The sequence below is a fragment of the Haemorhous mexicanus genome, chromosome 24, assembly GCF_027477595.1.
Source record: "Haemorhous mexicanus isolate bHaeMex1 chromosome 24, bHaeMex1.pri, whole genome shotgun sequence".
Taxonomy (NCBI): domain Eukaryota; kingdom Metazoa; phylum Chordata; class Aves; order Passeriformes; family Fringillidae; genus Haemorhous; species Haemorhous mexicanus.
Window position 1 is genome coordinate 6,816,252 of NC_082364.1, and position 25,974 is coordinate 6,842,225.

Here is a 25,974-nt window from a genome sequence, read left to right on the forward strand (position 1 = left end):
ACAGGGGCCACGTGGGGGCAAGCAGCACCTGCTGGGTGCCTGTGGCCCTTCTCTTGCCTCACTGACAACAGGAGCACAGAATCATAGACTCATTTCGTTTGGAAAAGACCTCCAAGATCGAGTCCAACCTGTGACCGATCCCCAGCTTGTCACCCAGAGCACTGAGTGCCACGTCCAGTCATTCCTTGGACACCTCTGGGGATGGAGACTCCAAACCTCCCTGGGCAGCCCCTCCCAGTGTTTAACAACCCTTTCATTCTTCTTGATGTCCACCCCGAACCACCCCAGTGCAGCTTGAGGCTGTGTCCTCTTGTCCTGTCAGAAGCTGCCTAGGAGAAGAGGCCGACCCCAGGTTCCTGCAGACACCCCTGGAGGGAGCCTGGGACCTCTGTTTGCCCATCCCTCACCCTCCTCTTGGGCCTGCTGGGCCATTGGAGCAGGCAGAGAGGGGGAGGATGTTCTGTGGGAGCTCCTGCCTGGAAAATCAGAGTCACTGCTGTGGGGACGCAGTGATTCCTGCTGTGCTTGAGAAAGGGAAGGTGCCTAGGGAAGTTCTGGCTTTTCCCCATTTGTGCCTCCTTATGCACTAATTAAAGGTCAGTCCCATTTGCATTCAGCGCGTTTCTCTCCTTCCCTGGGCATTTGTATTGGCAGAGGGTTGTTTTCCATTTGACCAAGCCGTGGCTGGAGCCATTGCCCGGGGCTGAGAGTCTCTGCTCCCACCTTTGGAAACCCAGCAGAGCCCACGGTGGCTCAGGCAGCATCTGCAGGAGAGAGGAACGGAGCCCCTCTCGTGCTGCTCCCGCTCCCCAGCCCCACAAGACGAGCATTAGGCATTTATAGGTTTTTCTCCATGGATACATAGCCGGGCACGTTGGTAAAAATATACCCGTGCACGAGTATATTTATGTGTAGTGCAGCAAGGCAGCACAGGCTGCGAGCTGATTCCCTCGGGTGAAACACCAGCCTTCCCTCCCAGCGCTTTCAAAGGGGAGCTCTGCTGATAATTAGTGCAAATATTTTGAATACAGAACTCATCACGGGCCTTTGTCGCAGTGACAGGCAGTGACCTGAGATACATTTCTCCTTTCTTAATGCACCCGGAATATGTAATTAAGAGGTGACTAAAAGATTCTTTATCACTCTTTGTTTTCTAACGTGGCAGGCTGTTATGAAATGCTGCCCCCTCCTTCCGTGGCGTTCGGTTCCCCGTGACAAATGCAGGGATGGAGGTTTGTTCTGCTCTTCAAATCACTCCGAGCTCCTCCACTTCCAAGGTGTTGAGCCTGCCTTCTGCCTGGCCCAGGGTTTTGAGAGTCAGAATCTGGAGGCAAAGGCAGTTGGCAGAGTAGGAACTTGCTGAGAGGGTGCAGGGGTGCTGCTGGAAGGGCACAGTGAGGGTGGGCACGGTGCTGCCTTCACAAGTGCCCAGCAGCTTTGGTGCTGCTGAAGGAAATTTGTGGAAATATGCCTGAAACCAGGATGGACACCACCTCTGGTACATTCTCTGCAGGCCCTGACACCCCGAGCTGAGGGTGTCAGGCCCAGGGCTGGCCCCACGTTAGCACAGCACTGGGCTGTGATAAGCTGCAGTAAATGCAGCGTGACAGCACCTGAGCAGGCTACGTGCAGAACAGATGTCCCCTGGCTGGGGCTGGGCCGTGGCACAGCGTCACCCCATCAATTATAGATCGCCTCCCTCGCCGCCAGCAGCGCCCAGAACGGGACTGCTAAGGGAGACATTAAAGGGTTGAGAGCAGAGGAGGAGCTTGAGAGGGGAGAGCTTGATCTCTGGGCTTGTTCCCTGTCTGGGAGATGGTGGAGTGTTGGCTGGGCCTTCCCTGGCTCCTTGGCCAGCTCTGCTGTGCTCACCACCCCTGAGCCCTCAGAACCCACAGCACCTTCCCTGGCTCCTTGGCCAGCTCTGCTGTGCTCACCACCTCTGAGCCCTCAGAACCCACAGCACCTTCCCTGGCTCCTTGGCCAGCTCTGCTGTTCTCACCACCTCTGAGCCCTCAGAACCCACAGCACCTTCCCTGGCTCCTTGGCCAGCTCTGCTGTGCTCACCACCTCTGAGCCCTCAGAACCCACAGCACCTTCCCTGGCTCCTTGGCCAGCTCTGCTGTGCTCACCACCCCTGAGCCCTCAGAACCCACAGCACCTTCCCTGGCGGGACCCTCAGCCCTCACATGGGTGATGGGAAGGGACCCAGGCTGCTCCTTCCTCTCCTCCTCCTCCTCTCTGGGAAACTCCACCTGTGGGGCTGGATCCTGGGATGGCTGCAGCAGCCTCAAAGCCTCCCAGCCCCACCAGCTTTCATTCTCCTGTTGACTTATTTGTTTGTTTGATTGTTCCAGCTCGCCGCCTTTACCTGGCAATCCCGCCTCATTACAGGAAACACGGGGCTTTTATTAGGACTGTGGAGTGTCATCCAGTGTTTTCACTGAACGTATAATTTGCCATGTATGAAAACCATTTCCCGAATTAATTTACCTACTGCAAACAGTTTGTATTAATGAAAATGCATTTTTCATGTGGGTTTGCTGGCAAAGCTGGCTGGAGCTCAAGAGCTCACTTTATCCATCCGGCATGAGTAGGAGATGGAATTTGTTTAAAAATTAAATAAATAACACACCCACCCCCCATTTTTTAATACAATATGGCCCAGCAATAATCTCTGAGGCAGACTGCAAAGGCTGCAGAAAGCTCCATCTGTGGCATTTTAATATGCAGCATTGTCTCCCGTTTTAATATCCCCCCTTGCCCGGCTCGTGTTTGTGTAAGTGAGAGGCGAGATGCTGTCATCTTCCCGGGTCACATTTTGCTGCTCAGAATGAACAGAAGTGGAGATGGATGCAGCCATGGAGCCCTTCCCATATTAACACGCATATTTTAGAATAATTGATGCTGAATTCATTTTGCAGCCTCGTTTCTCCTCAGCTTTCCCCCACCCCCTCTTTCATATTTGCATGGAAAAAAATCCTGTGATCCGTCCAGATGGCAGCTGGAGGCTCTCAGCTGAGCTGGGCCGTGCGCTGGCTTTGGGAGGCTCCTCCTGGCCAGGCTGGGATCAGGGGCTGGAGGTGGGATGCTGATGGCTCTGGCACTGTCTGGAGGGCAGGAAGAGGCTCTTGCTGAGATGTCACCCCAGCGATGCTCAGCTGCATTTGGGGTGTCCTTCTCTGCTCCTTGGCCAGCGCTGCTAAAGCCAGGCCTGAGCTCTCTCTCAGTGAGGGGACATCAGGTAATAAAACCTGGGGCAGCACCCAGGGAGCAGCATCACTCTCTGCAGAAATGTGTTCACCAAACCTCTGCGATGGGCAGAATGAGGGTTCTGCTGATGCTTTAAAATAAGAAGGTTTGAAATAGATTGCATGGCTAGATTAGGAAAACTTGCTCCTGTTTGGGGATTGTCTTCAATTACTGCATGCTACCAGAAAACTCACAGCAAGCTCTTTTCTGTGAGTGGAAATTCATACAGGCTTGTGGAATTTCCCTTAAGAGAATCAAGGAAAGCATTTGAAAATGTGCAGGTGTGTTTGAGTAGATGCTCTGCAGTGCCCAGGGTGTTCTTGGCCTCTGTAAGGAGTTCTGCACCAGCTCAGTGTCCAGCCTCTGTCCCTGTGAGCTGGCTGGGCACCCCTGTCATTTCACACCCCTTTTGCAGGGTTTGTCTCTGCCCTTTGTCCCAGGAGGTGACACTGAGCATCCCAGCCTGCTGAGCCCCTGGTGTGTGCAGCTGAGCCCACGAATAATCCTTTGGAGATAAGTGGACATTTCATGTGCTTAAAGTTAAGCCTGTGCTTAAGCACGAACAGGACTCGGGCTGGTGAGCTGGGCACCCTTGGGTGATGGTGGGCACCAGGAAAGGGGGGACACCCCGGGCAGGGGGGTGAGGCTGACTGGAGCAGTGGGTCCTCAGCAGGGGCTGCTCTCCCGTGCTGGGTGTGCACTGCTGCCCTGAGCCTGGCAGGGTGCAGCTTTGCAGGCATTTCCTGCTGCTCTCCCTGTTTGGGGACTCCCTAATCAAGGACATTCCTGAGCACACGTGTCACCTGCCACTCAGCACACAGCTTAACCTCATGCCATGTGTTTATCTCATTCCAGGACTACTGTCAGCAATGCCACTCTAAGCATAAACTTAATTATATCTCCTCGGGTAGCAGCAGGGAAGTGATTTATTGCTGCTTTTTGTTCCCTCCCTCCCCTCACCTCTCCGTGATTACGCTCCTGCTCGCTGCTGTGGAGATGCTGATGCTTGGCTGCAACTTTGCTGCAGTTGCAGAGCCCATGTCTAAAGGCAGTGTTGGCCAGAGGAGGCCTCTCAGTGGCCAAGCTCCCTCTTGGTGGCCCTGTCTTTACACCCACCCCCTCCCCACCAAACCAGCAGGGTGGCACAGCACGCTGGGATATTTGGGTGGGCAAGTGGGATCTTCCAGGGCTAATGCTCAATCATGCCTTTTCAGAGGATCATTTTATTTTAAAATAATTGCTGTGCTGAGGCAGGAGTCCCCTGGCTGAAGTGGCTCCTTGGGAGCAGATGTGCTGGCTCCTCAGTGCTCCTTCAGCTCAGAGGCTGAGATTCCCCATCCAGCTCTGCTGCTGGCTGGTTTTCCCTGGCTCCATCCCCACTTCTGGGGTCGCTGACGGGAGCATCCCCGCAGGAGGCTCCTGGCTGCTCTGCCCTGCTGCCAGGCTCAGCTCCTGGGGAAAGCAGAGAAGTTTGGGGAATGGATTCTCTTCCCTGTGCCATCCACTAAGGCTCCTGCTCTCACTCTCCAGGGAAAGGGAAGGTGCTTTAATTATTCCTGCCTTCTGGAAAGCTGTGGTAATTAGCAGCGCTGCAGAGAGCGAGGCCTGGCTGGGCTTCCAAGCACTTTGAGGAGGCAGGAGCTCCTTGGTGCTTTTTAAAGACATTCCCCCTCCGAGCTGCAGCTGTGACAGCCCTGGAGCACCTGGAAATGCCCCTGACTGTGTGGGACAGGATGGGATTTGGGGGTGCACTGCTTACAATGGGGTCCCTTTGGCGAGTGCCCCAGGATTTTTACAGCACCACATCAGCCCCAGGTTTCAGTATGCAGAGCACAGCCCTGCCACAACGCACTCGGAATTTCTCCATGTGGTTTTGAACAAATTGCTGATTATTTTTCCCCTCATTGTTCACCTGACAGAGGAGCAGGTTGAGTAATTAGTGAAGGCGCGTGAACTTTGCGGTGTTTTTATGAATAAAACATGTGTGAGCTGGCTGGGTGCTGGCCCTGCTGCTCTAGCCTGTGCACCCACCCATGTCTGCCAGTGAGGAGATCCTGGCCTGGCCTGTGCCACTGTCCCCGTGTCACCCTCGCTGGGACAGCTCAGCTTTTTGTAGTGAAAGCTCCTCCTGCCCGGCAGCCCTCTGCTGCACTCCTCGGGCAGGCTGCGCTGCCTTCCTCAGCGCTGCCGAGGAGGAGTTTCTTTGTGTGCCTGTGCTGGATGCTGCAGTGGCCCCTCCTGGCTCCCAAAATCACCCCGTGCCCGCCCTTCCCGCGTGTGCGAGGCAGCAGCAGCTGCTCGGAGCGGAGCGGCGGCCAGCAAGGCTTCAATAGCAGCTGAAAGGGAGGAATAATTTGCATCCCGTCACTTTTGAGAGGCACTTGGAGGCGGGATCTGGCTGCAGCGCTGCAGGGACACAGGGACCCGGGCTGGGGAGAAGTGCCGAGCGTTCCCAGGCTGCTGATGGGGGAGATCTGGGTGCCTGCCCCGACAGAAGGGCTGTACCCAGGGGTCTGTCACCTTTGGAGCTGGGCACATGAGGCTGGATGCTGCGTGCCAGCCAGGCGCTCCCCAGCCCATGCCACCCTGTCCCTTTGCACCCCCGTGTCCCTCCTGTGCCTGCCCTCCGAGGGGACCCAGCCGCGGTGGCTCCCTGGGCTGGGCTGCTGCCCGCCCCCGAGCCCAGCCGTGCCTGCTGGAGCTGGCACTGAGGCCTCGGGCTGTCCTGGCACAGCCAATGCTGCGAAGGCACCACTGAACCGTGCAGAGCAGGAGGGAGCCCTGGGCTGGAGGCCAGGGGCTGAGGAGGTGTCCCCCAGGCTGGCGGTGGCAGTGTCCCCACTGTCCCCACGTCCCTTGCCTGAGCCATGCTCCGACCTGGCAGGAGCACCCCCAGAGCCTTTAGAGTTTGCACGAGATGAGGGGAATTCATCCTGAATGGCTCTGCAGGGAGGCAGAGGAGGCAGGAGCAGCACCCAGCGAGCTCGAGTCTCACATACACTGTGACACAGGGAGGGAGATGCAGGTCACCCTTCTGACTCACGGGACAGTTACGGGCTCCCAGCACTCCCTGATCACCCAAACTGAGTGAACTCCAGTGTGGGGGTGCAGGGGCTGTGTGCTGTCTGTGCCACCACGGTGACAAATGGACATTCCCCCTCCAGCCTGGTGACAGTACCCAAGGGTGCCAAGCCCTCGTGCTCTGCTCCGTGTTTTCACACAGACTAACTGTGTGGGATGTGGCCAGACTAAACCTGAACAGGCTAAGGGCAGTGCTGGGAGCCAGGGCAGCCCCCTCTTTCCCCTGGACTCTGGAAGGCAGGTGACAGCATGGTGTGACAGGATCTCACCTCATTTAAGGACTTGGAGCCATGTGGAGGCCGCGGCTCTCCCGGTGAGCTGCCCCAGCACCTCGTCGCTCGTTGCTAGGAAATCACATCTGACTGCAGGGCTGGACTGGCCTAAGTCGAGCTCAGGGATGTTGTGTCAGGGTCAGGAGGACGTGGGATATCTCTTCCCTGTTGGGTCCAGGGGGTTGTGCTGCATCCCACAGCACCTGACTAATTCTTCTGGCCCAGAATGATTTTGTGGTCACGTTGTGAACTCTCAGAGTACTTCCCTGCTGGCTTTGAAGCCTAAACTGTTACTCACAATGCCCAGTGCTCACACGAGGCTCCCTGATGCCAGGAGGGAATTATTTTGATGGGAAGGGTCCGTGCCAGGCCTGCCTCCATCAGCACTGCCAGGTTGCTAAACAAAGCCACCGGGGCTGCTTTTCTTCTTGGACGTCTAACTAGGTCAACATCCATTTGCCTTGTCTTAATAATTATTGATAAGCTGCAGGGGATCATGAGTGGTGCAGAGGGGGCTGCTCCTGCTCCCCACTGCCCATGCAGCCCCCGCCCCTGGCAGATGCTCTGCAGAGGATTTGTGCCCTGGCTCTGGTGGAACACCAGGGTTGTTTCCCCCCAGGAACGTGTGCAGCCCCCCCAGCTCTCTCAGAACCTTTCCAGCACTGGAGAATGGAAGGGGATGGAGAAGGGCTGGTGGTGGCACACCGGTGGCTTTTGTGGCTGCAGGAAACTTGCTCCCTTCTGGCCCCTTTCCAAAGGGATGCTGTGGCTCACACACACTCCAGTCTGTGTTTGCTGGTCCCTGCTGGGAGGTGAGTGCTGGTGATGCCCCTGTCCCACCCCACACCTCCCTCCTCACCTGCCACCAGCCCCATGAGTGCTCCTGGCTGCAGGGAACACGAGGAGAAGTGGTTTTCTTCTGGAGTCACCCCCTCTGGAGGGTGGGAGACAGGGAGGAAGGAGCAGAGTGTCCCAGGGCTGGGGAGGGTCACTGTGAGCTGTGCCAAGCTGCCTCTGGCCTCCAAGGCAGCTGCTGCTGGGGCTGTGCCCACCCGTGGGGGGACCTGTGGCTGTGCAGAGCCAGCACTCCAGGTGAGTGGGTCTGGGGTCTCCTCCTCGGCGTGGGCTCCTCTCTGTGCCTCCACAATCAAAGCGTGCAGACCAACCCCAGAGAGGTGAAAGGCAAAGAATAAATCCAACCACCCTCTCCAAGCCGCTCAGACTTCAGAGCTGAAGAGGAGGTTATGTCCTGGGGATTTTTTTTCTGTTGCTTTTCCAGCACTAATGAGCAGGGAGGAAGTTCTACTCTTTGTTCGAGTCGCGTTCACTGAATTTTTTTCCCCAGCGAGTAGCAGGGAGGGGAGGAGGGGATGGGAGGCTCCGTGCCTGGGCACGTGGGACCACGGCAGCGAACGGGATCGTTCCGCTTCACCCCTGAGCTTCAGGTGACAGAGCTGCTTTTGGGAGGCTTTTGGGTTCTCTCGTCACATCAAAACAAGGTCTTGGCTTCAGCAGGATTCTTTCAGAGCCGGTGCAGGGCAGTGATGTGCAGCTCTCTTGCAGTTTTCCACGTTGCAGAGGGAGTTTCTGACCTCGACTTCTTCCCACAGTCTCTGGGTAGCTTTTTTATGGGGAGCCTGCCCCAGTGCTGTTCTTCACAGAGCTCTGGGTGCTGTCCTTGCCCTGCCAGGCACACTTCTGGCTGTAGGAACACACAGTGTGTGAGGATGTGGCCGTGGGCTCTGCTCTCCTTGCCTTCCAATCCAGCGGCTTTAAAAACCATTTCAGAGCACCCTGCATGTGAGAGCTGCTGGAGGGCGGGGGGCTCGCTGGGTGCCCTCGATCAGGCGGGGTCTGGTAAAACTTCACCCAGCTCTTGCCCTCCTCTGAGCCAGCCCGGGCTCAGCCCCTGAGCCCAGGGACACTGTGCCCGGGGGTGACAGGCCCTGCCACCCTCCCTCACCCACCCCAGCACCCACTGCCCCTCCACGAGGGCCCGGCACGACTTTATCATAATGCAGCATGAATTCCATTAGCTCATTTGCCTCTGAGCCCGGGGATAATCTAATCCTGGAGTGGCTCAGGAGGCCAAGCGGGGTTCGGTCTGCGGAGCCCCACAGCCCCTCTGGCCACCGCCAGCCGAGCTGGGCTCAGGGCTCAGGGCTGGCTGGGCACGGTTGGGCTGCACTCAGGGAGGGGGATGTGGCACTCCACACCCTTCCCATCTCGTTAGCCAGATTTTATAGCGTGAAATAAGAGCGGGCGCCGCGGCGCGAGGGCTGCGCTGACCGCGGCACACAGACAGGGGGTCCCTCTCACGTGCCTCTCGTTTCCCTCCCGTCTCATCACGGGAGGGTTTACTTAGCAAGCTGAAAAAAATCATTACATATGCTGCTAGTGGCCTGGTTAATTAAGATCTACAGTTCTCTGGGTAGGAAAAGACGACCTATATTTACTGTATGTAGGAAGACATCTGTCAGCTCCAAGCGCTAGATATCCCAGCGCAGGTTTGTCCTGCTTTTGCAGGCTCTGAATTGCAACTGTTTTAAGCTCTGATGCAGACCAAGTTAATTTTAAGATGACTGTTACTATTCTAAACATAAGGAAGGGCATATTTAGCCTCTCAGTACTCAAGAAGGCAAAACCCCCTGCATGTTTCTAGTAATTTTTCCCTAACAGTTTGCACAAAACAACAACAACAAATCCTATTTGGTTTCTGCAAAAGAATATGTTCGAGGGTGATCGTAAAATAGATTATTTTTAAATCTGCAGATGGTTTCCACATATTCCTCCTCAGCTCACTGCAGCTTTCCACCTCAGTAAACTGGTTTGTAATTTAGCCGAGGGCTGTGGAGCAAGCGTTCTGTCGTCTTGTTTTTCTTGTTCGCCTCCTTTACCCCCCACACCCCCCTCTGCTTTCTGTCCCCTTTCTCTCCTCTCTCCTTGCTTCTCCCCTGCTGAGGGGCTGTCGGTGTCGGGATGGGTGTGAAGGGACACTGGGCCACGGCTGGCTTGGCCATGGCACTCCCCAGACCCCGTGGGCAGCCCTCGTGGGGAGCTCCTGGCAGGGCTGGGGCTGGGGTTGGGGCTGGGGGGCGATGCCACGGAGCCCAGACCATGCTCCCCCTTCACTCCTCAGTGGGGAAGCTCTGCCACACTGGGCTCCTCCATCCACACCACCCCCTTCAGCTGAGGGAGCTGTCGGGGGGCTCAGGCCGTGGGGAAAGGGTGAGGGATGCACAGCCCTGGAAAAGATAATTAGAGGAAGGATGCACTTTGAGTTCTGCAATGGCGGCTCCCCCCTCCCCCCGCTCCCTGGAAGAAAACACTGCTTTTTTTATTTCTTTGTTCTTTCACGGTTCGGCATTATAATTATTGAGATTTCACTGCAGGGCAAAATGATCATTTGACAATGTAAGTGGGGAAAATAATTCTCGTGTTATCCAGCAGCCTCACTCTTATTATAATTATGGCGAAACTCCTGCAGACTGAAGTGGGGGCAAAGAATTTCCTCCTATGTGGTGTTTGGCTTTTCAAGATTTCTCAAGATTTGATTGCAGATGGGAGAATTTTTTTCCCCTCCCATCAATAATCCGAGGTTGGTGATGGATGGCGAAGGACCATGGTACCTGTTGTTTTCCCCTTTGTTTTCATTAGGCATTTTCCATTTCTGTCATTCTCGGCGCTGGTGATGGATTTTTATGAGCAAATATCTTGGTTCGAGCCATTCGGAATTGTTTGCACAGTAATGTCTGCAGCAGCAGCAAAACCCAATTAAAAAATCAGAGGAAAATTGATGCAAAACTGCAAATCAGCCCCTCTCAAGATGGGGGACAGTGATGGCTCGTTCTGTGCTGAGGCAGGCGATGGGGCTGGGCTCACCTGCCTGGGGCTGGGCACCTGGGGCTGGGCTCACCTGCCTGGGGCTGGGCACCTGGGGCTGGGCTCACCTGCCTGGGGCTGGGCACCTGGGGCTCGGCTCACCTGCATTGGGCTGGGCACCTGGGGCTGGGCTCACCTGCATTGGGCCGGGCACCTGGGGCTGGGCTCACCTGCATTGGGCTGGGCTCACCTGCCTGGGGCTGGGCTCACCTGCATTGGGCCGGGCACCTGGGGCTCGGCTCACCTGCATTGGGCTGGGCACCTTGGGCTGGGCTCACCTGCCTGGGGCTGGGCTCACCTGCATTGGGCTGGGCACCTGGGGCTGGGCTCACCTGCATTGGGCTGGGCACCTGGGGCTGGGCTCACCTGCATTGGGCTGGGCACCTTGGGCTGGGCTCACCTGCATTGGGCTGGGCACCTGGGGCTGGGCTCACCTGCCTTGGGCCGGGCACCTTGGTCTGGGCTCACCTGCCTTGGGCCGGGCACCTGGGGCTGGGGCCATGGGGGTTTCTGCCTTTGGCTGCAGGCGGTGCCGTGGTATTGGGGGTGCTGTCAGAGAATCTCCAGACTCTTTGTGATCCATCCTTCCCAGGGCAGTGTGGTCACCAGACTCCCTGTTCCATGCTCCATTCCTTGCCATCCTCCCTCCCATGCCATCTTCCCTCCCATGCCATCCTCCATCCCGTATCATCCTCCATCCCGTGCCATCCATCCCATGCTATCTTCCCTCCCATGCCATGCTCCATCCCGTGCCATCCTCCGTCCTGCTCTGCCAGCCTGGTGCCCAGCACCCCTCAGCATCCCTCTCGGGCTGGGAGCGTGGCAGGGAACAGAGCACGGCGTGGTGGCAGGGAGGTCTGCTGTCCCCTGCCACCCCGGGGCTGATGGAAAGGAGCTGACAGAACACAGGCAGCATTAGCCTAATTATGGCCATACCCGCTACCTCTGCGTGGAATTTCCTTTCTTAGCGACTTCCTGTTTTCCTCTTTGAGATGCAAATTTTTGCACAGTCCTCGATCCAGATTTTCTCCTCATTAGCATGAAATCTGACTAGTTCCGCGGTTTTTTAAATAGCAAATAAAAAAAAATGAAAAATGAAAGAAAATTAAATGCTGCGCACAAAGTAGCGGCGAAGCCCCCCCGTCATTCTCGGGGGCAGGAGGTGGAGGGGCTGGTGAGGATTTTTGGGAATCACTCAGCCACAGCCGCGTTTTTCCACGCCAGGCTGCTCAGCTTTGCTCGTGCGTGGCTGAGCGGGATGCGGGATGCGGGGATGAGCACGGAGGGGCCGGCGGGCAGAGCCCGTGCCCAGCTCCCCGGCTCCCTGCGCTGCCCTCCCAGCACACCCACCCTGAGCTGGGCACACACAGGTCCAGCCTGTGGACCGCAGCGTTTTGTTTGGCTTCCTCCAGGAAAACGAGACTCGTCGTAACAGGAGGTTAAAAAAAAAATAGAAAAAGAAAAAACCGACGCTCCAAAAATCCGTTTTTGAATTGAGTGTTCTCTTGGTGGATTTTATACGTTTTTATGCCTGCCGTAATCCCAGCCCGCTGCAGCTCAGCGCAGGGAGAGGGCTGCTGGTGGAGCCGGAGCAGACGGCACTGTGTTGTGCTAAATGTCACTCTAGTAATACTCAGCTCCGCTCGGAAATAGAAATACAGCCCTGGCTGGCGTGCGGCGTGCTGAGCCGGGCTCGGAGCTGCCCTGCTCCCCTGCCAGCGTCCCGATGCTCCGGGAATGCCTCTTGCCTGGCATCGCCCTCCCCCTCTCCAGCTTCCCTGCCCAGCCCCTCCCTCCCCGCTGCTTTCCACCACATAATGAGTTTGATAAGAAATTGTCTCGTTAACAGGATTAGCCATGGAAATCTCTAGTCCCCTCCTATTCATTTTGTAATGCTCTTCATCCTGTTCTGTAATTTTCTGCTGGTATTAGGCGGCTCCGGACCACCTCGGGAGACTAATTCCTCCTCCTTTGGCGGTGCCAGCGTGGCTGGTGACAGGGGCTGCTCCATGGGCAAGCCCCGGCCCCGTGGCCCCCACCAGGGGATTCCTCCTCCTCCTCTTCCTCCTCCTCCTCCGTGCTCTGGTTCGGTGAAAGTGTGCCACTCCCAAAGTCGCTTACGCAAACAAACCGAAGTGTCCCCAAACACTGCTGGGTTTCACTGCCAAGCGCTCCGGTGACTCAGAGGTGGATTAAAACCCGGAGAGGCAAACTGTGCTCTCCCTCACACCGGTGTGAATCCATTTCCGTGGGCAGCATAATTCCGGATTTACTTCTAGGAACATGACTTGCAAGACTGGCCCTTGGGTAAATAATGACTCTTGATTTAATAACTCCTGCCAGCCCTGCAGGATACCTCACTTCCGAGGGAGCTAATAGAGAGAGATCTTTCCTAACATCTGTTTGCCCAATTTTGCCGACTCGTGAGCCTGGATCTGGGAAGCAGCAGAAGCTGCCCACTGCCAGTGAATCCAATGAGGATGGAAAAGATCAGGGAAACACGGTGCTCCCGCGTGCTGGCTGCTCACACCCGGATGCAAGATTGGCAGTGTCACCTCCTGATTACGGCCATCGCATATTTGTTCTGATGTGTGTTTTCCTAAGCCCTGACAAGAAAATCCCTGGTTTTGCTGGAAAACCTCTCCGCTAGCAGAGCAGTCGGTGCGCAGTGTCCTGGGCACCCCCAGGGCAGGGTGGCAGTGCTCGGTGACACATGTCCCTGGTTGCCATCCTGTTGCAAAAATTTGATGCTCAGAAATCCCCTCCTGTGCTCCCTTTTGGATTTTTTGGTTTGTCAAATCCCCGGAGCCCCAGGAGTGGGGGCCTGGCACAACAGCCGCTGGACAGCAGCGTGACACGGAGGTGACAGTGACATCCTCCTTGTAAACCTTTCCTGCTTTTTCTTCTCTCTCTTGTTTCACGTCTCCCTCTCAGAAAAGCCATTTAAATGTAATTCTGTTCTTAAGCCCTCTCCCTCATGCATGCCTAATGAACAGCCGGCAGAGGTGCCGGAAACGGCCCGAGTAGGATTCAATCTCGCCGAGTGCCGACAAGTCATTTGGAAGGAGCCCTGGGAGCGCGCCCAGTTTTATTACAGCGTAATTAGAAATAAAATCTTGTTGCGGGAGGAGAATGAGGGATGGGTGTTAATCCTGTAACGGGAGGAGATGGAGCCATGCTTATTAAGGAGATTACGGAGGGGAGGGGGAGAGCCCGTCACGACTCCCCGATTTCCGCACCTCCTCTGCTGTTCCCTCTGCCCCGAGCCCCGCAGAAACCAGCAGGTCCTTCTGTCGGGAAAAGGGCCACTGCTCCGGGGGGAGGATGAGGAGGATGAGGAGGAGAGGAGGAGAGGCCACTGCTCCGGGGGGAGGATGAGGAGGATGAGGAGGATGAGGAGGAGAGGCCACTGCTCCTGGGGGAGGATGAGGAGGATGAGGAGGATGAGGAGGATGAGGAGGAGAGGCCACTGCTCCGGGGGGAGGATGAGGAGGATGAGGAGGATGAGGAGGAGAGGACACTGCTCCGGGGGGAGGATGAGGAGGATGAGGAGGAGAGGCCACTGCTCCTGGGGGAGGATGAGGAGGATGAGGAGGAGAGGCCACTGCTCCGGGGGGAGGATGAGGAGGATGAGGAGGATGAGGAGGAGAGGACACTGCTCCTGGGGGAGGATGAGGATGATGAGGAGGAGAGGCCACTGCTCCTGGGGGAGGATGAGGAGGATGAGGAGGAGAGGAGGAGCCCGAGCTGCGGGCTCAGCTGGCGCCGCTCGCGTTACAAATGCCCGTGACTCTTCCAGGTGGGAACCTTTGGCTGAGCTCACAGCTCTGCTGCCCCGGCGCTGCGGGAGAGCTCCACTGCCTTTGGAAGGGCTGGGAGCAGCGACGGCCCTACAGCTCCCCTGGGATCCCCACGGCAGGCAAACACGTAAATAAATCTGTCAGATTTGTGCAGGTCCTATGAAATTTGCATCGGGCTCAGCTCACAGCTCCTCTTTAACATCTCCGCCAGGGAGGGATGCAGAGAGCTTTAATCTCAGTGCCCGGCCCAGGCCCTCTCTGCTCTCAGCATTTGCTGTGGCACGAGCTGGGCTCAGCCTGCTGAGATGAAAGGCAGCTCTGGTGCGTGGGCACCGATGCCAGCCCCCTCCTGTGCCCTGTGTCCCCTGCCCCGCTGGGCACGGCGTCCCAGGGCTGCGGCTGTCCCCGGGAGGGAGGTGGTGATCGTGGGGAGGGCAGGAGTTCCCATCCTGGCTGGATTTTCTGTGGATGTTCCTCGTCCCCAGGCGAGCTCCGTGCCGGGCAAATGGCATCCTGGAGCAGTAGCCACAGCATAAAAGTGCCGCTGTGGCAGCCGTGGAAAATTACAGGCTTTGCTCCTTGGGGCTTCCCCCTCCATCCCTTCCCCCCGGGAGGCGTTTGTCACTTTAAACGCGGCCACAAATAGCACCAAACAGTTATTGGATTTGTTTGGGATGCCTTGGGATGCACATGCTCCGAGTATGGCTAATTCATAAACGCTGGCACCTATTGATTCTGCAGCAGTACCAGGGGAAAGTTATCTCATTAGTCTTATGAACTATAAACGTGCTCCCTCCTGCAGCCCTGACCCCGTTGTCTTGATAAATCTGTATTGGATAGAGCAGGAGCTGGTAACGTGCATGGGCTGTAATCTTTCTCTTGGAATTGGGAGCCCCTTGGGAATGATGCTGGGGTTTCAGGGCCACCACTGGCAGCTGGATGTGGGAGAGGTGTGTGTGTGTACTCAGCGAGACCACTCAGGAGAGCCCCCTCTCACCCTAATACTTTTCCCTGGTGGGGGGGCAGGTCCTGGGAATTTAGGTGGAATTTAGCTCGTGCTGGGCTCTTGGCTTGATCCAAGGGCTTTGGTGAGATATCTCCAAAGGCAGCAGCTCGAGTCTAGCTGCAAGAGTTATTAGAGGCACATCGCTCCAGCCTGGCCACGGACGTGCTTAATCCTCTGCTTCCTGTAAAGCCTTTCCACCTCCTGGCAGGCAGAGAGATCTGATTTTATTTGGAGCCCTCCGACGTTAATCTGCCTGGCAAACTCACAAGAAGTCACTTGGGTGAGGTCTGTTGGAGCCGTTACATCAGTTACAGCCCCGCGTCTCCCCTGAGCCAGCAGAACGGCCCTCGAGAGAGCCCCTTGTCCCCTCCCAGGGAAAAAAAAAAAAAAAAAAAAAAAAAGCAAAGGAAGCTGTGCTGTCAGCTTGGGTGGTGGATCTCACACGTGATGGAACAGTGTCACCACACCGTGCAAGAGGCAGATGTCTCCCGTCACTCCACGGTGGAGAGGGGGATCCTAAACCCGCAGGATTTCTGCCTGTTCCTGTCCCCGGGGAGGTTGTTGTGGCTGGAGCCCCATGCAGAGCCGGCATCTCGGGCACGAGGCTTTGTTCCCAGCCCAGAGCACGGCAGCCCAGGGCTGTGGATCCCCAGGCACGGCCGCGTGTGAGGGTGTGGGCTGGGGCTGCCAGCACTTCGCAAAATACAGCCCCGTTACCATGGAAACCGGCTCCCCCCAGCTCAAATTCCAGTGCAGCCGATGTTCTCCGCTTACTGGTTTGATGGGAGATGAAAAATTAATGTTTGATTTGCATCTTATTGCGGTGCTGTGGGACCACTCCCCCTGCCCTTCCGCGGGGTCGCACAGACCCCGGGGCTGCTCCCGGGGCGGTGGAGCACAAATCCCGCCCCTCCGGTGCCAGCTGCGGGCTGCTGCGGGGCATGTGCTGCCCTGCTGGGGCCGACACGCCGTGGCATGGAGGGTTGGGCTGAGGGTTTGTCTGGTGAAACCCAGAACCCTCCCGGCAGGGATGGAGTCACAGAGGTGCTGCTGGAGGTGTGGGGACGGCAGCTCCTGGGGCTGGGGCTGCCAGCTCCTGCTCCCGCTGCTTCCAGGGAGTATCAGCACAGGGTGCCAGCCTGGCGGGTGCTGTGCCTCTGTTGGCCACACTCGAGTGGCATTATGATTAATTATTTGCTGTTTCTTTGCTGTCTGGAGTCCCCCACTGCCTTGCATGGAGCAATTGGAGTCAAACACTCACATCTGGCTGAGCCACAGCTGGAATAGGTGATGCCAGCACAGCTCGGCACTGCCATTGCCTTGGCTCGTGCCAGGGACCCTCCCTGGTTCCCTGGGTGAGGATCCCTGCTTTCTGCTGCTCTGTCACCTGCAGAATTTGCAGGGAATTGGGCCTGGGGTCCTGCCCAGGCTGTGGGAGCCAGAGTGCTCTGGGAGCATCTGCCTCTGGTCCTCTCTCACTCGTGCTTACTCTGCACTCCTGAGTTTGACCATGGAGCTTTCTTCTCGCCTAAATTGAGAATATCCAGGTGCTTCCAAAAGGTGCTGGAAGTAGAAACGGTTGTTTGGCCTCATCAGCTAGATCCTGGCTTAGCAAGCGTTGTGCAGGGCTTGAGGGAGCCATTTGCAGATGTTGCTGATTTACAGGCTGGGTTTAAAGGTTTTCACTCTGAGCATTCAGCTGCACTAAATTACCTTCTGCAGCCGTGGGGTTTGGTAGGGGGTGGTTTGGCTGGCAGCACGGTGCAGCCGAGCAGATGGAGCATCCCATCCCAGCTGAGACTGGCGCTGGAATAAACCCCAGAGCCCCACAGAGCTGGGGGTGAAAGCCTTGCTTGGCACGGAGGGGCAGGGCAAAGTGCTTTCCAGGTGGGCAGGGAGCCTCTCCAGAGCCTCAGCTTGTCCTGCTCTCCACGTAGCCACTACACAGGCCTTTCTATTGGTGTTAATTACTGTTATAATTCATGATGAATTACAGGGGTCAGGAGCCAGCCAAAGACTCCTTCCCCCTGTGCCAGGCTCCAAAACCAGCTGGCCTGAGGGGGCTGCTCTCCCGCCACCCTCCTCCCGGGGCTCAAACATCAGCTCAAGCCCTTATTTGTTTTCACATGATTCTAAGTAAGTTAAGCTAATTATTAACTCAGCGGGACGGATTCACTTTTAATTGCCGCGTTGCCATGGAGCGCGTGGCACGGAGCAGCGTGTGCCGGAGCTGTGCCACACGCTCTGCTCCCCCTCCGCAGCCACGGCCCGCCTGAATCCGAGCCCTGCGAGTCCAGCTGCGTGTAGAGACACCCAAAGCCACCTTTACACCTGGGCAGGTGTGTGTGCTTAGCCAGGGGGAGTGATGGAGGGAGGCGTTGCCCACCAACGCCGGGGCTGCTGTTGCACACACGAGGTTCCTGTGGCTCACCCAACTTCACCAGGCTGCCTGAAACTTCAGCCAGAGCTGCACCCCGATGTGGTGGGGGGCAGGGAGGTGGAGCAGGGTCCTTCCTTCCCTGCCACAGCTCCAGTGCCAGCTCGGAGTGCAGGGGCTCTGCCCGACCCGGGTGCTCAGCCTGGGGCCAGGGGGAGGCTCGCTCACTCTTCTCCTCCTTTTGTGTCTCCAGAAAATAGGTTTTTTATTACTTCTTATGGAGGTTTGTACATATCGGACGTGCAGAAGGAAGATGCCTTGTCCACCTACAGGTGTATCACCAAGCACAAGTACAGCGGGGAGACGCGGCAGAGCAACGGCGCCCGCCTCTCCGTCTCAGGTGAGCCCGGGAGGCTGCCGGCGTCAGCGGGGGGCGGCCCCTGTGCCCGGGAGGGGTCCCGGCCCTGCCAGCTGCCCACTCCCTTTCTTGCTGCCCCGCCTGCCCGCAGCGCCGCCATCCCGCGCAGGGAGCGCTGGCATCGCCCCCTCGGGTCCCCGCGGAGAGGGGACATCCCGCTGCGGGCGGGAGGTGCCGTGGGGGCTGAGCAGGGGGCTGGCAGTGCCCGGGCCGTGCCCCCCAGCTCGCAGCCCCCCCGAGCCGGGCGCGGCGGTGGCAGTGCCACGCGTCACCCCGAGCGGGAGGCGACGGGGCGCGCGGCGATGCGATGTGACAGCCCGCGATGTGAGCAGCCTGACGCGATGTGACGAACATGCAAGCGATACTGCGGCGGAGGCAGTGCAGTCCGGAGTGCCGGGTGTCTCGGGGCGCTCCCGGCTCCGCTGACTGCCCAAATTACTCCGCTCGGGAGGGAGTTCGCCCGGCTCGCAGCCGCTCGGCGCGGCGCGCCCGCTCCCTGCCATATGCTGCTCCATCCTCGGGTGCTCCCGCACCGGCCTCTCGAATTAACCCCCCGGAGGGCAGGGAAGAGTTGCGGGGCTTGTCGGATCTTGCCTCTCGGGGACCCGCGGGCTCCGGGTCCCGCTGTGCCCGTCCTGCCGGCGGTGCGGGGGCGTCCCGGGTGTACCATCCCCGATCCGCGCGCTCCGGTCTGGCCCGGTCCCCTCCCGGTCCCTGTCATTATTTACACGTCACGGCGTTTTACTTCTGCTTGGGAGTAATGAAAGAGGTTTCTTTCCCCTGGAATTTAATTTCACGCCTGAGACTTAGTGATTAATTTTCTCCTTTCCCAGCTGCCTGATGGGCCCTTTTGCTTGTAAATTTTGAAATGTGCCACAAAATTTGTGTATTTTGCACCAATTAGGTGTCACCTTGAGTAATTCCTCCGATGCTGAGTTTATTCCTCCCATCAGCTATTTAGGATCTGGTTTTCCTCATCGTTGTCCTGGCTGCCAAGGGCTGAGGTGGCCGGGTGGGACAGGGCACCCCGCGCTCAGCAAGGATAAGGGGGTGCATCCTGCACTCCTGTATGGCAGAGCCAGCAGCTCAGGGGAGTGGGGAGAGCCAGTCTCTCGTGGATGGTGTGACTGGGCGCGGTGTCACCATGCCAGGGGGTCTCCCAGTGTCCCTGAGACACCTCCCTTCCTCCTCTTCCCCGGCTGAGCCCAGTTCCTCTCCCAACCCAGACCCGGCGGAGTCCATCCCCACCATGTTAGACAGCTTCCAGTCCCGGGAGGTGAAGGCGGGCCGGCTGGTGGAGCTGCCCTGCATCGCCTCGGGCTACCCCAACCCGGCCGTGCGGTGGATCAAGGACGGGCGGCCGCTCCCCGCCGACAGCCGCTGGACCAAGCGCATCACGGGGCTGACCATCAGCGACCTGCGCGTGGAGGACAGCGGCACCTACATCTGCGAGGTGACCAACACCTTCGGCTCCGCAGAGGTCACGGGGACCCTCACGGTCATAGGTGAGAGCCGGCGGGAGCAGCGGGGGGGGCTCAGTCCTGCTGCCTCTGACACGTAAAGCCTTTATCGGTATACAGCTTTAGGGGTTTATACAGCTGTATAAACAACAGCCTTGTGTTTTGGCACAGTGCTCGGCTCGCTGGAAGCCACTGTCTTGCACATGTCCGACGTGTTGGGTGTTTCTGTGCTTTGCTTTGTTGATTTACATAAAATTTATGTCGATTTACATAAAATAAGCTCTAGCCAAACAGTAAATACCATCTGGGCAGGCCAAGTATTTATCACGTGCTGTTTTCCTGGGGGTTCCTCCTGTCACCGGGATCCTGGCAGTAGCAGAGGCACTGTGCCTGCCTTACCTGGAGCACGGTGCCAACCGGGCACCGTCAGCCTGCTGGGAGCCAGCCTGGTGTGTCCCCAGCTCAGCACTAGCCTGTCACACGGACCACATCTTCCAGCCATCCTGCCACCTCCCCACAGCACCCCCGCCGGGGGCCTGGGGCTGACGTTAAAAGCAGGGGCTGCCAGCAGCGGGGACGGTGGCAGGGCCACCTGCCTCATTGTGCGGTGACATTTACCGCGCAGCCGGGCTGGTCCTCCCGGGGCAGGAGGAGCGGAGAGCGCTCAGCGGGGATGCGCCGCCTCCCGCGGCACTGCCCGGCACCGCCAACGCCTCTCCCCTCTCTCACAGACCCTCTGCGTGTGACCCTCACACCAAAGAAGCTCAAAACAGGCATCGGCAGCACCGTCATCCTCTCTTGTGCCCTCAGCGGGTCCCCCGAGTACGTCATCCGCTGGTACCGCAACACGGACCTGGTGGCGGTGGATGACTACATCTCCATCCGGGGCATCAGCAACGAGACCCTCCTCATCACGGCCGCCCAGAAGAGCCACTCCGGCGCCTACCAGTGCTTCGCCACCCGCAAGTCCCAGACGGCACAGGACTTCTCCATCATCACGCTGGAGGGTGAGCTGGCTTCCCGGGCTGGGGGCTTCTTCCTCTGCCCCTCTCTGAGGGGATGCTTTGTGCATGGCTGGGGGGCAGGGAGACCCGCGGGGGTGGGGGTCCTTAGGCTGCTGCCAGCCTGTTCCTGGGTCCTGTGTGCTGTCAGCAGGAGCACAGCACGGCCGGGATGGGGAAGGACCAAAATGAGTGTTGACTTGCCATCCCCAGCCCCTGGGCACCCTGTTCACCTGGCAGCCATCCCTGATCCAGCCCACCGAGTATTCGAATAAGGGATGGGCTCTGCTGAGGGAGGTGTCCCCTCAAGCTGGCATCAGTGTCCCCTCGCCCCTGTCTGCATGTCCCTGCCACAGGGACACCAGCACAGCCGTGCATGTGTCACCAGCTGGGCTCCTGTCCCCGCTGAACCTGGGGTGGGAGCTCAGTGCCATCCTGCTGGCGGGTGACTGCTGCTGCCTGTGGCTGCCGCTCCCTGACCCCCATCCCGCTGGGTGCCCCCCAGATGGGACCCCCCGCATCGTCTCCTCCTTCAGCGAGAAGGTGGTCAACCCCGGGGAGCAGTTCTCCCTGATGTGTGCCGCCAAGGGGGCCCCGCCACCCACCGTCACCTGGGCGCTGGACGACGAGCCCATCCCGCGGGACAGCGGGCACCGCTCCAACCAGTACACCATGTCTGATGGCACCACCGTCAGCCACATGAACGTGAGCAGCCCGCAGATCAAGGACGGCGGCGTGTACCGGTGCACCGCGCGGAACTCGGTGGGCAGCGCCGAATACCAAGCGCGAATAAACGTAAGAGGTGCCTGTCTACTTTTAAATATCAGAATAGGACTTTTACTGGGCTTTTTTGGTTTTGGTTCTGTTCCCCGGCTGGTCGCTCCTCCTCGCCTCTCCCTCTTCTTCCCCTGGCTACCCCAGCCTCACCCCCTGAGCCCTGCCCCACTCCTCGCACACCTGCAGGGTTGAGCTTCTCTGATGCTTCAAGCAGGGAGTTCAGCAAAGTGGAAAGCAATTCCAGAGGCTTGGAGAGCTGGAACGTGGCTTTGCAGAAGCCAAAGGGCAGCACTGTCCACACTGGGGTCCACTCTCACTCTGCCAAGCCCTGCTCTGGGGTCTGCACAGGGTGGGCAGGCACCCCCTGAGGGACCCCACGCATGGAGAAGGAGTGAAGTGTCCCAGGTCCCCCGTGCCCTGCCAGCTGCCCCCGTTCCCCCCTGCAGCCCCACTCCTTGGCAGCCACCGCACCTGGTGGCACCAGGATCTCCATGACAAACGATGATGAGGCAGCACGTGAAATTGTGGAAAATGAGCTTTGATTTGTCATGTCTGTATTTTCTTTGTCTGCTAAAAGCCATGGCCGCGTTAATCACCGTGTTATTACGGCTGCAGCGCGCCGCTCGGTGTGTTCCGGGGAGCGCTCTCGGGCACGGGCTGTGGTGTAAGCCCCTGCCCATTAATAATCCCCAATTAAAGCTCCCAGGTTTACAGGTGGGAGCGAGACAAGATAAGGGAGCGTTTATTTGTCTGCTGAGAATGAGGGTTGAAGGGCTGTGTTTGTCTGTGTCTCAGGTTTGAAATGGATCTAGTGGCTTTTTGGCTGGGATCCCAGGAGAGTCGGAATTTTGCTGCCGTTTACTGCTGAATTTGGAGGAAGTTCATCCCTCAGCCAGGAGAAGCCAGAGCAGCGTTTTCAATGAGGATGTTCCCTTGTCTCCCTTTTTCCCCTCTCTCAGCTCTTGATGGGCTGTCACTAGATAAGATTCGGGTTTCTTTTTCAGTGGCACAGAGCATGTCCCTCAAACAGGCCCAAGACGTGGTTACAGAGCGAGATGCTAATTCCTTTCTTCCTGCTCCTTCTCTTAACGTGTCCTAGAATGAAAAACACTGTCCATCAGCTGATCCTGAGTGCCTGTTAAGCTGTTATCTTGCTACACCCTCAGGATGAGGAGTCAAGACAGGGTTAATCTTTAGATTACTTCGCTATTTTATGCAGCGACTGGGAGAACAATGTAATTATTGATGCATGAAACCTCTCGTTTAAAGGCTCACCTGCAGCATTCTCCCAGTGCTCAGGCAGCTCCAAAGACAGACAGAGACTGGTGGCTGTCTGGCTTTTCAGTGACACGCAGGTTGGCAGTGGGGGGCGCAGAAAGGTGGGGTTCAAGGAGGTGAAGTGGTTTTGCCAGTGGAAGTCAGGTTCCCATAGCAGCTCTTGCCAAGGATGTTTGGCACAATGCAGGCAGCTTCCTCCTGGAAGACGCAGAGAGAGGCTGTGATGGTGGGGGAGCTCTCCCCATCTCTCCCATACCTCTGGTGCTGCCAGAGGAGCCAGGTGGAGGCACCCTGGGCAGGCACAGTGCCCAGAGCAGAAAACAGACACCATCCAACCTCCCACAGTGGGCAGCAGTGGTGTGCGTGGGCTCAGCTACCCCAGCACTGGGGTGGGATTGCTGTTCGAAGTGTGGCTGTGCCCCAGAGCACAGCCCTGTTGGTAGGTGAGGGAGAGCAGCTGTAGCTGGAGGCTGCACCTGAGAGCAGCCGTCCCCACACGAGCTGAGAGGAGCCTGTGCAGCCTCCTCACCCAAACCAGGCTGGCTCCCGGCTGCCCTGGTCACCTCCTCTGCCTGTGAAGCTCGCTCTGGAGTAGCAGCAGATGTGCATGCAAGCAAGTGGCCCTTCGGAATTAACCTAGCCTGCCTCTTCCTTCCTCCCCAATATGTAGGTCCCCCGAGCATCCGCGCCATGAAGAACATAACAGCGGTCGCGGGTAGGGACACTTTCATCAACTGCAGGGTCATCGGGTACCCCTATTACTCCATCAAGTGGTACAAGGACTCCCTGCTGCTGCCCGATAACCACCGCCAAGTGGTCTTTGAGAACGGCACCCTGAAGCTGATGGATGTGCAGAAAGGCATGGATGAAGGAGAGTACCTGTGCAGCGTGCTGATCCAGCCCCAGCTCTCCATCAGCCAGAGCGTCCACGTCACCGTCAAAGGTGAGAGAGAGGGTGGGGAGGCTTCTCCTGGACGGCAGGGTGAGCTCTTCCAGGTTGCTTTTGGGGTCTCCCTGCAGTGGGATGGAGGCAGAGGAGCACCTGCGTGGCCAGGTGGTGGCTATGCTCTGTAGTCACCAGGCATGGGAGCTCAGTCCTCAGGACCTGGCTTGGCTACCTGGTCCTGCCAGCTGCCAGCAGCTGCCCTGAGCCACGCCGTATCCATTTCCCCTTACAAGTGATGGAGCAAGGATTTATGCTGTAAACATAACGTATTAAAGCATCTAACCTTTGCTTGGATCACCTTCACCGATGTTTTTCTGTGTGTGCTAGCTTTTAAAAAAATAATACTCTCGGTCTTCCGAGCACACAGAACATCTTAAAAGCTTCTCCAGGCCATCAATTATTCAGCCCCATTGAGGGAGCTATCAGTCCTAATGAATTGAGCCGGATGCATTCCCTCCCAGTGACTGGCTGAGATTGCGCTGGGAGCTCCCGGATCTCCCCTCCTCAGGAGCTGCGGGGTCGGTGTTGGCCGTAAATCATTCAGACAAACACGGCGGCGCTGGGGACAGAGCCGGCCAATTGTCATCCTGCCTCTCACCCAGCGGGGGCTTCGTGCACTGGATTTACTCTGATCCCCCTCCCTCCCTTCCCAGCCACCATTTTCTTATTAGGAATCAGGTTAGAGAGAGAGAGCAAGCTGATTAGAGATGCTACCACTTGATTAGCTAATGCTCTTCTCCCAGGCTTCCAAAGGGGAGAGGAGGCTGTGGATAACCTGTCTGAGGGGGGTGCAGGGAGGCCTTCTTGCCCCTGGGGTCTGTAGGGCTTGGCCCGCCCTGCTTTTCTCACCTCACATAAATCCCTGTCCATGTGGAGCCCCAGGGCTTGGAAAGAGGCCAGAGATGTTGGTCTTGTCTTGGGACAGGCAGGGCTGATGTGGGGACATCACCTCCGGGTGTTTGTGAGCACTTAAATAATGGGATTCTCTGGAAGGTGCCCTCAGAGGGTGCAGGATGCTGAAGTTCAGCTGAGGATTTGTGTATCCTGGGAAGCAACTGCTACTGAACCCTTCCCAGCATGGATTTACTGCCTCAATTAGTGGCTGGTGATGGGCTGAGGAAGGTGAGCAGGCTGGAGCCTGGTGCAGCACGGGCCAGACGTCTTCATTCCCCTGCTGGAGATTTACACCCAGCCCCGCTGGCTGAGTTCCTCATTTCCTCTGGCCCCTGGATAAAAACCCTGTGGAAAAGAATAGCAAAGGCCCTAGAAGAGAGTCAGGGAGTGAATAAACATAACTGTGTAGCACAAGGAGCGCGGGGCGGCGTGGAGCACCATAAAGCTTTTACAGTCCCAAGTGCCTGGTGACCACGTGAAATGCCACCAGTGAGTTATGCAGGTCCTGCCGATCTCACAGCAGTAAAAGCTTTACAGTTCCCTCTGGCACTGCTCCCCCCAGGAACGGGGATGTGCAGCCCTGCTCGTGAGGCCTCATCCCCATCTCGTGCTGAGGGAAGCTCCTGCCCAGGTGTAGCTGCTGCTGCTTAGCCAGGGACCCCCAGGATCCCAGTTCCAAACCTCCCTGCCCCACAGGGCTTTGCTGATCAGGGGTGCTTCTGGGGCCTCTTCCCTGCACTTCCCCAGCAGCACAATCCAAAATCCAGCCTCCTCCAAGGTGCCCTGACAGCTCCTTACTCCTGCAGACCTCTTTGAAGGTTTTAATTATTCCCCTGTGTTTTGGTGCCATCCGGGGGCTCCCACACAGCCCTGCTCAGGAAGCTGCAGTTTAGGGGAGCACAGGGCTGACACAGTACCAGGGCACTGTGGGGTGATGCTTTGCCCTGCAGGAAGGCAGAGGCTGCTCACAGGGTCACCTCTGCATTGGAGCTGCTGGGATGGGCTCTGCGGAGCAGGCTGCTCCAGGCTGCAGGCAAGTGAGAGCCTGGAAGCTCTGGAGAAAGGAGAATCACAGTGGGAAGTGATCTGGGAAGGAAAGGGGAGTTGTGAGCTCTGTTTGTGGGAAGCTGGAGCAGGGAGATCTTGCCTGTGGGCCAGAGGGGCGTGTTTGGAGAGGCGCGGTCCGCAAGCCCATCCCCGCTCTGCAATAGACTGCAGTGCATTCCCAATTAATTATTCATTAATTATGGAAAACAGGCAGCACTGGCTCTATGGCTCTGGCAGCTCGAGCCACGTTGCTGTCACCAGCAGAGGGACAGGCCAGCCCCGCCTGTACCTGCCTGCCCACCTGGACTCCCACCTGGGGGACAGTGACAGCCTCTGCTTGCTGTGCTCTGGACCAGGCAGCAGTGATACCTGAGTGATGGGATGGGCACAGGGTGGAGGTGGGAGCCCAGGGAAGTGCGTGGGGGTCCAGGGAACTGCCCGTGTGCCTGCACGAGAGGGGAGCTCCCTGCTGCCGAAGGGACA

The 25,974-nt window shown here is 57.7% G+C and overlaps 1 protein-coding gene across 2 annotated transcripts in view; it reads left to right on the forward strand.

The window, feature by feature from the left end:
- Window positions 1-25,974, forward strand: part of DSCAML1 (DS cell adhesion molecule like 1) — an 87,654-nt gene that overhangs the window by 40,233 nt on the left and 21,447 nt on the right. The window contains exons 3-7 of one of the 2 annotated variants that reach the window (XM_059867241.1): window positions 17,924-18,070; window positions 19,315-19,593; window positions 20,280-20,555; window positions 21,055-21,351; window positions 23,275-23,547. In XM_059867241.1, coding sequence (XP_059723224.1) covers window positions 17,924-18,070; window positions 19,315-19,593; window positions 20,280-20,555; window positions 21,055-21,351; window positions 23,275-23,547 — 1,272 coding nt within the window. Of the gene's footprint in view, window positions 1-17,923; window positions 18,071-19,314; window positions 19,594-20,279; window positions 20,556-21,054; window positions 21,352-23,274; window positions 23,548-25,974 lie in introns of those variants that run through there. The other variant, XM_059867242.1, reaches the window with a different exon arrangement.